Source organism: Gavialis gangeticus, unplaced genomic scaffold, assembly GCF_001723915.1.
Source record: "Gavialis gangeticus isolate Ggan-Ray unplaced genomic scaffold, GavGan_comp1, whole genome shotgun sequence".
Classification (NCBI taxonomy): Eukaryota; Metazoa; Chordata; order Crocodylia; family Gavialidae; genus Gavialis; species Gavialis gangeticus.
Genome location: NW_017729030.1, coordinates 17,144,424 through 17,155,708, shown reverse-complemented (window position 1 = coordinate 17,155,708; position 11,285 = coordinate 17,144,424). Strand labels below are relative to the sequence as shown.

Here is an 11,285-nt window from a genome sequence, read left to right as displayed (position 1 = left end):
GCAGCAGGACCCAGCACCAAGGCCAGCCCAACCCCACCCCACCCTCAGCCCCCCGCCTCCCCTGCCCCCCACAACTGGAAGCCTCTGCCTGCTGCAGCTTTCACTCCTTCCCTACCCACCTGCCAGTCTCCAGCACTATGTGGCCCCTGGCTGAATCACCAGACCACAGGAGCATGGGGCCCGTGCCAGTGCCAGTAATGGGAGGGGTATGTGTGTGTGTTCATAGGACAAGTCCCCCACACACACCTCACCATACAAATGCACCCACACCCCCCACTCACACTACCATATGCACAGACCCCAACACCCACACCCCCTCACATACTCCAGCCTCACAGAGAGTCCCCTACAAACCCCACACCACCATCCACACTCCACAAATCCACACACACAGCCACATGCTCCCTCACCCCACCCCCACACCTAGCTACCCCACCACAAAACCCTCCTATACTCAACCACAATTCCCCACAAACCTATACGCACCCCCCCATTCCCCCAGCCCCCCACAATATACAAAAGAGTAAGACTTTATTTTAAGCTATTGTGTAATCACCTCTATGTACACTACACAAACACATATGCATCAGCACAAAATACTTTTAAATCAAATTAATGAATGTTGTAGATGTTCAATTTTTAGAATATAATTTGTTATTTTTCTGGTTCTGTGATGGCAAAACTCTTTGCTGAAAGGAGTACTTCCAGGGGCAAGGGAGGGACTTCTAGTGGCAAAGGCTGGGGGTTAAAGGGCAGGACTCCCAGTCACAAGATGACAACCAGGGGGTGGAGCACCTGTCAAGGGGTAGGGCTACCTATGTGGCCCTCAACAGCTTGCCCAAACTCGGTAAGCATCCCTCCACTCAAAATAATTGCCCACCCCTGTTTTACACCATCTTAAGAGCCAAAGGAAGAAGAAGAAGAAAATGAGGGCTGGAGAGATCAAAAAGTAGAAAACAGAAAGAAATTTACTATTTCTTTTACTCAATAGATGTAAAATACTTGCCCGATTCAAAAGAAAATGAAAGCATTTGGGATATACGATAGAATGATTAATTATGAATGGGCTAAACATTCATAGGACTTATTAATGCATACATTTGACTTATTTCAACCAGACAAAATGTTACAAATGGGAAGACTGAACTAAAAAACACGCTAATGTTATAAGTACTAAAAGGCTCTAACCCTTAAAACCTGACATGGTTAGGGGAACACCACCCAACCAATAACAATTGGTACTTATTTATATATTACGTCTCATGAAAATCTCTTTGCCAGCTAACTCTCACAAGAACCCTACTCAAGTAAACAACATTTGCAGCACAAGAAAGAAGCAGAAAGCAGAGTAGCGGGTCAGCCAGGGAAGGTGATCAGGGTAGCACTCAGGGAGGGATGGTGCAGTTCTAATGCTTCTAAAATTCTAATTCTTCTTCTTCTAATTCTAGAAAGCTTGGTCCCCATTGTATAACGACACATGTCCTATGGATATCTTCTGCTCTTTCTTAAAGTTTCTTTGTCTACAAATCTATTCAGAGTGAAACAGATATGAAACCTGCAGGGCTCTTTTTTTTTTGTTAAGAGAAATAACAGAAGATAGATAGAATCTTCCCTGCACAAGACAGACTGATTCAGGGAAGATAAATGGCCAGTCATCCTCATGGATGAAACCTCTGCAGGCAAGAAAGGAATATACATAGCCTGGTAACAATGGCTAAGGGGCTATGGGTGAGAAAATTGTGCTCCTTACTTTTGACCCTGCAAGAGGGCTTTCACAGGTAATTCTTCATAGTTGGAAGTCCCCAAACCGCAGACACTATCACAGAAGTGGACAAGAGATTACCCAGTGCCTAGCGAAACAATTTCTTGGTTTATGGTTTACTGTGAGAACCCAAATAATCTGTTTAAGGATTCTTAAGAATTCTTAGGATTTCTTAGGATTCTTAGGATTTTTTTCATTATCTTTAATAAGAGCTTTCCAGGAACTGCAATTACTCAACATTTTAAAGAAAATTCTTGAATCACTTCCTTCCAGTATCAGAAAAAGTATTTACTGAATGAGACCAGGTATAGGTAAAGGTACAGATAGTACTTTGCACAGTAATTGAGTACTTTAATTATCTTGGTACACCGGGAGGCAGTTTTAATTTTGACTCTAGTCATTAAATGCTGAAAGCTTGTGATACCACAATATGGCACACACTAAGGTGCAACATCTATTTCAAGCAAATATAAAATTATATGGTGTCTCTTTTTTTACTTTATCTTGCATGTATCTGATTTCCAATATTGATGATTAAAGGAGCTAGCGTTTTGCTAGCTAGCTATCATTAACATTCCTTCATAAAGAAAAAAGAGGAATTCAATCTGATTCCAGAAAGGAAACGGTCTATGGAATGGATATGACTGTTTGCTAATATAGCTATCCCAGCCTGTGTGAGTTTTCTTTTCTCTCCTGAGAGACAGGAATAAGAAGTACAACCTATTTCTTATCTTAGCAAAGAATCTCAGTTTTCTTAGTTATAAATTATGGCATGATCCTTCTCAAACTGTATTAAAATTTAACAAACCAAAGATCCCTAACCAACTGACTGCAAATCTTGCAATCAGATTTTTGAAGCAAAAACCAATTTCAGAATTTGCTTCTCACAAATACCTTCACTTACAATTTGCTGTTTCTTCTAGAAAATAAGAACGTTTACAAAAAGCGAGCACTGGAGAGAACATACTTTTTTTTTGCCATCCACACCATTTTTATTTTTATTTTTGCAAATGGAATGTATTGGGTCATAACATTTCTTGAGACAATTTAATATTGTCTAAAGAATTTATACTCTCAATAAAACAGACGGCAGAAAGTCTCAGGTCTTGCCAACATTCTAGTCCTGGGAAGACAGACGAATCTTCCCCTCTGCACATTCATATCCCAACTTTCATAAAACATTTGTGTACTTAATCATCTGCAGCTTTCCTCTGGCAGGGGTGGTAGTTCTATTTCAGCCACTCATTTCTCATTTTTGCAACCACTATTTTACAAAATGACTTCATTTTATTTTACACAGAGTTACGACTATTTTCTCATGATAAATCTTTCCTATCTGAGCTTTCTACCTTGACTATGGAAGTTCATAAAGGCTCTTCTCTGGGATGAATGTCAACATATAAAGGTAAGCCAAGAAGTAAGAGATTTTAGTGAGGTGTTTTCCAGATATAAGACTGTCTCCATCTCAATATTTTGGCATTACTACAGTATTTTTTATACTGTACAATGCCCAGCCATAAGAAAACATTTACATAGATACTTCACTTAACAGCCCTGGAATTTAAATACATGCTTAGGGTTAAGTTTGTGTTTAATTATTGTAAGGGCCAGATTTTTAAAGGTATACAAGTAATAGAGTTCAGCATCTATATACCTTTAAAAATCTGGTCGTAAGTGTTTTCCTAAATAAGGGCCATAGTAAATATGACAAAGGTGCCATTCTGTGACTCTGTATTTTAAATGAGATGTTATACTCTAAAGGAAATGATCATTAGTTACTAATTCAGACAAGTCACTTTCTGGTAAACTTATAGGAGTTTTTCTTTTAATTCAGTTAGTGCACTTCAATCACTTCCATGGGCTTAGGAAAATACAAACCTGAGCCACAGACACAGACACAGCAAAAGGAGGATTTATCCAGGTGGATGGTGGGTAGCAATGCAGTGCACACCCTCTTGTATTCTACCAGAAAGGGCAGCTTTCTTGGATAACAGAGTCCTGACATGAGAGCCTGCTGACAGACCAGAAAATTGTAACATGCCAAGTGACATACCCTGGCGCAGGAAAAAAAAGACTGAATGAAAGTATTTGCTGAGTGAAATGTTGTTTTCAGCTAAAACATCAATTCGTTTGCAATTTGTTTACTTACTTCTTGCAAATTCACATCTGTTCTGAATTTCCTGGTTATTCTGGCCAAATTTTACTGAAGGTTCTCAGCAAGTTTGACTCAGGGTCTCAGTCATGAAACTGCTGCTGCCTTCAATGGGAGCTCCACAGCTTGCCGGGTTAATTGCTGGATCACGAGCAGTCCTATTGGGTGTGCCTCCCCAAGTGCAAATGCATGGGACTGCTGCTATTTATCCCCAGGCAGACCCCTGCACATGCTCACTGTCACATAGCAAAGGGACCCGGGTGGGGTTGGGAGGCTGGGGCCAGCACGGAATCAGGTGAGCCAGGATCTGATTTCTGGCAGTGCACACTGCTGCCACATGTGCTGCACTGCTTTTTCTAGCAGCAGGTTTTTTTGACACTGGGATCTCCCAGTGTCAAAAAAAAAAAAGTGCTGCAAATTAGCAGCACAGTGCATGGGTGCACATGTGCTGTGTGCCGTTTGGAGCCCCTCAAACAGCTTTCAGTGGCTGCAAGTGTTTGCAAACCTCAATTACAGGCTCCAAGTATCTATTTGATGAAAAAAAAAGAGATTTATGAAAGACTTATAGATGGGAAAATGATCTAAAAAGTATAAGAGGCTGTCACAGATTGACAGTGGGAGATCATGGGTCAGGTACTGATCATGTAAGAGGCACATTTTTATAGCAGTAACAGCCTTTTCAGAGTCAGTGAAGTAGTAAGTGAAACAGAAACAAACTAAAGTGCAACTGTCTTTAAGCTAATTTTACTGCACAACTGTTTTATTTTATATAGAAGACTCGTAACTTAATGACACGCTAAGTAAAATATGATAAAAGGCTGCTTTTGTAGTTTCCAGATTTACAATCATTTCAGCAACTCTCTATGGATTTATTAAAAATGAATCCAAAAAATTTGGCCCTTCTTCAGCCATTTGAGTCCCCCAACTGAACTAACTACAACAGCTTTTCTAATTGGCATTCAGCACTAGGGATGTTATTTACTGTAGGAAACTATGAGCTACTAGATTTTAATCTGCTTGGACACACTTTAGCCATTCAGCTAAAAATACCCACTCAGTGTTTACTTATAGCTTGATACCACACAGAAATAGCGAGGGAATCTCAGACTTCCGCACCTTGGGTCACTAGAGATCAGGTGCTCTGTGGGGGATGACACATTGAATGGCCAGATACTGCTTCTTGCCAGTGAAAAGGAATATCTAAGAGATATGCGTTGTACAGAAACTCCACAACGCCTCCACTTGAGCTACGTCCGTGTGTCCATTATGCCATTTATGTTTGTGAAGATGTATGTAAAGGAGCCTATGAAACAACTAACAATAGCTAGGAAATTGGTTTGCTAATGGTAAGCATTACTTTATGCTCCTTCTCTAAGGAGATCATTATCCATACATGGCAATCATTCAAATGTGAGAGACATTAAATGTGCAAAGTCGGTTGGATAAACAAAGTATCAGTTAGGAACTGTTTCCTGTTATAAAAGGCTGAGATGCTATCAGATACCATGAAAACATCGAGAGAGAGAGTTTCTTAAACATGGTCTCTGAAAACTTTTCTGAGAGCAAATCTGTCCTCCAACCTATTCCCACTGGGACAGTTTGAGCCCTTTACTTTCAATGTTGGGCTGGAAGGTTTTAGGATGCCACTACAATGGAAAGGAAAAAAGAGCTTATTTTCTTATAAAGCAGGATCATAAAGAAAAAAGTTCACTGGAGCACAAATCTTAGAAGATGAAGGAACCTGTTCTCACTAGTGCTGCTGTAATATTATTTCAATAAAATCCACCATGGAGGAGGCAAAAAACACAAGTTTGGGATTTACTATGCATGCTACCAGTGAAGTTTCATTTTAACTGCTAAAAGCTGTATCTATGTCAGAGCAGTAAAGATTTCTCTGTCCGTCAGGCTGATAATTGACTTGCCAGGTTTACCAGAAATGTCAAATCCCTGTTTTAAAATCCCTATTCCCAGGGTCAAGAGGTACCTTCTGTGGTTTAAATGAACAGCAGCACTTTCAAGCAGAACAAAGTAAGGAAAACCTGTATCTCAAAAGATTGTTTCAAATTTCTGAACCTTGGTTCCTTTCATTCTTTGGTTAGTTGTTTTTGATTATCATTAATCAAGGTGTTGCATGAAAAAGGCAATAATTCAATTCCTAGATTCTTAAGCAATGATTTGTAAACAAGCCAGAAAAAGAGTAGGGTTTCCCATGGTAATATCCATGTAAAACAAAATATTTGCTCATTTTTTTTCAGTTTAAAAGTTCAACTTTTCATAAAAATAAAAAGGAGCAAAATTAGCTGTGAACTAAAAAAATTAGACAAAATGGAAAATGTTTGGCCAGGTGTATCCATTTTCATCTTTCCTATGAGAAAATACTGTTTTTATTCCAAGAAAGCAGTTTTCACAAAATTGCCAGAATGAAATTTTCATTGGAATGAAATGTTGATTTTTTAACTACCCGAGTTTTAATATGCTATAGTAATGTTTAACTTCCAAAATTTATTTTCAAAATAAATTCACTGGACAATCTTATTTACAAGCACATTATTAAAAACATAGACAATAAGTGAAGTTTGAAATGATTTAGATAAGGTCTACAAAATAATCTTTTGGAGTGAGCTATCCAATCACTTTGTTTCTACTTTTCAGTTTAATTCTTGAGCAATCAACTGCATCAATGCACTCAGATATATCATTCCTGTCTTATCTGTATTGGGAAAACCAGATTTAAAAACTGTTGATTTAAATATGCTTATCAGAGCCATGAAATTCCTTTAGGTTTATTTTGTCCTTCTGAAGAAATACATATTGACATATTATTACGTGACCAGTGTCATTCCTGCCAAAAAATATCAAAAAACTAAATATGTTAAAAATTCTCTCACTGGATGAGGCCAGGTTGGGTAGAGTCCTGCACTGGGGATGGAATAACTGCATGTACAAATACAGCCTGGGGAGTGACTGGCTATGGTGCAGTACTTCAGAGAAGGACCTGGAGGTTACAGTGGGCCATAAACTGAATATGAACCAACAGTGTTCTCTTGTTAAAAAAGCCAACAGCATCCTTGGTTGTATTAACAGGAGTGTCACTTGCAAATCAAGGGAAGTGATTCTTCCACTCTACTCAGCACTGGTAAGGCTTCACCTGTAACACTGTGTCCAGTTTTGGGTCCCACACTTCAAGCAGGATGTGGACAGTTTGGAAAAAGTGCAGCACAGAGCAACAGAAATAATTAGAGGCCTGGGAATAATAATTTATGATGGAAGGCAGAAAGAGCTCAGGTTATTTAGTCTGGAGAAGAGGAGACTGAGAAGGGGATTTTTCAAATACCTGATGGGCAATTATAGAAAGGATGGAAATGGACTTTTCTCTGTGGCTGTAGGGGACAAGACTAGGAGCGCAAGGGCCTCAGATTGTAGCAGGGAAAATTTAGTTCAGAGATTAAGAAAAGCTTTCTCACTATGAGAATGGTCAAGCATTGAAATGTTCAAGAGCAGGTTAGACACACTCTTGGCTAAGATGGTTTATTTAGTCAGGGATCTTCCTGCCTTAAACAGGGTGATGGACTATATGACCTCACAAGTCCCTTCCAGCCCTGCTTTCCTATGATTATTAGTGTTACCATATCTAGAATCCTAGTCACAGATTAGTACTAACTGTACTAAGCACTTGCCTCACACAGAACAAAATACACCAGCCCCAAAAAGTGTACAATGTAATTATGTCAATGAACGGGAAAGCCCAGACCTCTTCATCTTGCTGGTTTAGCTCACAAAAATAATTTTGTAATTCATAGTCCTTACACGGATTCAAAACTCATCTTCTTGGCTTGCTGCTTTATTTCTATCACATCGTTCCTTAGATTCATTTTTCCCCATTGCATTAAGCAAAAACTACTTGTTTTCACTTTAAGACTCTTCAGAGCCTACCTCTGTCTAACCTACCATCTCTTCTTTGGTACAGTACACTTAACCTGTGCCTTAGCCTTGCTAACAATGCTAACTTTTCCATAGTGACTTTACATTTTCCTCCGTTATGCCATTTATGTTTGTGAAGATGTATGTAAAGGAGCCTGTGAAACAACTAACAATAGCTAGGAACTTGGTTTGCTGATGGTACACATTACATCATGCTCCTTCTCTAATGTATTGTACCATCCATTGCTGCTCATCCTCAACTTCAACTCTAAGTTTTCTAGAGCTTGGTCTGTCTTTTCAGTATCAATGCATACAGTGTTTACTGCACTGGATCTTTACATCTGGTTGAGGCCTGTGTGTGCTACTGCGGTACAAATCAGAGGTATATCTGGGCAGTTATGCACCCTGAGAGGTGGCAGTGCACAGGGCAGGCTGCTGGCAGTGGCTGGGCCAGCAGTGCAGTGGTTGCTATTTTTGTATTCCCACCCAAGCTGGTGCCCAGTGCTGGTGCCCCAATCACCCCCACCCTTAGTTATGCTACTGATACAAATTAAAAAAAAGAAGAGTAAGGGCGCATGCAGATGAGCACGGATGTGCAGTATGTGGCACTGCAGACCCATCTGTGGCACCACACACTGCACATGCCAGCAGTCCCCGTGCTACTACTTTGCAGCAAGGGGTTTTTTTTGGCTAATTTATATTTATAACGCATGCCTAAAAAAAAGTGGGGCAGTGCATGTGGCAGCAGTGTGTGCCACCCAAAACCAGAGTCTGGCTAATTGGAACCACACACTGGCTGCCAGCCAGGCTCCCAGCTGCAGAAGTGCCATGACTGCAGCTCCCAGAGGCCCCTAGAGCCCCAAGTAAGGCTGCCGGGGCCAGTACAGTTGCTGGCCCCAGCCTCCCCTACCTGACCTGGGGTAACCTGCCACACACCAGAGCATGTGTGGCATGGGCATTGCTGGGGAACACCAGCAGCAGCACAAGGTGCGCTGCTGCTACTTGTCCCTGGGGAAACACACGTTCCCACTTGGCTGGACATGCCCTAAGTCTAGATAGGGGATGATATTTTTCAAATTATCAGTCCCTCTTTTTCAGATAGCTAAGAGGTAATGTTGAGAGAGTAACAAGGCAAAGTGATCTGGAATTGATAGACAAAAATCAGTGGTGTGGTATCTTGCACAGGTGAGTCCTACCCTTGGGATGTTTAATCCCACCACTACACTTTACAAAAGTGCTCTCACAGTAAGGTGGGTTTTTTTCAGGAAAAATTAAGCTTTGTGGAAGAAGCCAGTAGTAGGACACCTGCAAAGTTCTCATCTATGGGGGAAAAAGTGTTCATGTATCCTTAATATCTTCCCAGCTATAATGACTGAGAACACAAGTCTTAACAATCATGAAACTTCCTTTTTTGTGTTAATTTCTTTAGACAGTAACCACATTTTTAGATTGGTTTAAGTAACTATAAAACCCCACAAACATCTCTAGTGCTAAATATTTCACTTAACCCAGAACCTCAAAATAGTCCCTACATGATACAGCTCATAAAATTGATACGCATGCTTATTATGTATGTGTAAAATTCACATCTTCACAGAACACTGAGCTACCAAAATTGGCCCACCTACGCATGCATGCAAGGGCAGATCCAGAGAAGTGCAGGGAGTGCGGCAGCACCTTACTTCTGCTGTGTAGTACATGTGCATTAAGCTCTCTGTGCTCACTAGCTTGTCAGCACCAGAGCCCATGGGGTGAACACTGGCACTACTGACTCTCTCACCTCCTTGCCTGCTGCTCCAGGAAAAAAATGTGGGGAAAGTAGTTTCCTGAGGTCCAGAGCCTCACTGACAAGCCGGTGAACTCAGAGACCTCACTGCACGTGTACGGCACAGCCAGGGAGGGGTGTGGCTGCTCCCTCTTTTCCTCTGCCCACCTCCTGGATCTTCGCATCTTATTATGCTGTGGTGCTGGCAGAAATAGGGGGCTTGGAAGTACCTGTGTAGTCACCATGAAGAACCTTTATTAAAGTCAGCCCAAGAGTAGTGTGGGCGTTGTCAGCTACATGGGGAGGAGCAGGCATTTCAATGTGAAGGCTGGAGCCAAAAAAAATCTCTAAAACTGACTCAGAATTAGCTGTGAAGCAATTTAGATGACAGAAGCACATAGGGCTTCCTCTTTACAGCTCAGTTTATCTACCTATATAAATAGATGTATGCTCATATGGTCTCCTACCTGATTACACGTGTTGATGTCTATTCCGCTCTTCAGATACTCCACTACTTTGTCCAAATTGCCAGCTCTGGCAGCTCGGAGAAAGCTTGCATTGCTGTCGGACTGTGAAAAAAAAGGGAAACCAAAACTTTAGTTAAACACTGTTTTAAAGAGATGGTTTATGCTGCAGGAGCAGCTTAGCACAAAGAAAAATGACCGTGCATTTTACCAGTGTTGATTTATATTCCTAACAGTACAGCATTGGCACAAATAAAAGACTCATCAAACTCAGCAAAATATTGCAAGAAGAGCGGAAGGTCAAAATATAGTCAGACAAAGGAGATGAAAAATCCTACTAATTAAAGTTAACACCAGTAGGTAAAGGAACAGCATTTTTAGTACATCAATCTGCCACTCAGGCTATGCCATTTATATACATGCCCAACTCTCTGACCATACAAACTATTATGAGGCTCATTGTTCAATGTGGACGCATGCCTTGGGCAGCTGCTATGCATAAAGAAAGATGACAAAATACTTTTGAAATAAAAAAGATGTGAGGACAAATTCTGGAGCAAACCAGGTATAGTAAATGTATATTCAACAGAGAGAACTCTTGTGGAAGGACATCCCTGTTGTCTTCAACCTTGTGGTGAATCAAGAGGAATAATGCTCAAGAAGACTTAAGAACTCTTTAAATAAGCTTCATCAGCAATGAAAAAAATCTTTTCCAAAAGAGATGGGGTAAACAGTGAAAGCAGCCAAGAAACTCAGGAGTCTAAAGCTACAGAGAAAATCATCTCTGATGGCTCTAAGGCCTTCAACAGATGTTCAGTTTCTCCAGGGAGAGTCCTTGCTCTCTCAGGAGAAACCACAAGCGTACAGAAGTTCATCATTTTTCTTACAGAGTAAAAGTAACCACTTGGGAAGAAACATAACTTGGGAACAACGGAGGAAACAGCCCCCCAGAGAATCTCTCTCAGGAGACAAGACTTTGGTACAGGCAGCCAGTGTGCTTCACTACTTTGCCTCCCTCTCCCACAGAGGGAGGAAGAGTGTGCATCAGTCCCAGCCAAGCAGGGAGCAGAACATGCCCCCTTGAGTGCTTTGGGCTGGAAAAGCCCAGTGCTGAAGTACTTGGGGGGGGTGCTCTGCTTCTGACTTCTTCCCTGCCTGAATCACACTGCAGCACTTGGGTTCTAGGAAACATATAAGCATATTCCTTGCCTAGTCACATAG

General features: G+C 41.0%; 1 protein-coding gene across 15 annotated transcripts in view; it reads right to left on the bottom strand.

Annotated features, from left to right (window-relative positions):
* Window positions 1-11,285, bottom strand: part of ANK2 (ankyrin 2) — a 779,379-nt gene that overhangs the window by 380,548 nt on the left and 387,546 nt on the right. For all 15 annotated transcript variants that reach the window (XM_019521994.1, XM_019522000.1, XM_019521987.1 and 12 more), the window contains exon 2: window positions 10,068-10,169. In XM_019521994.1, the coding sequence (XP_019377539.1) occupies window positions 10,068-10,169 (102 nt within the window). The remainder of the gene's footprint in view (window positions 1-10,067; window positions 10,170-11,285) is intronic.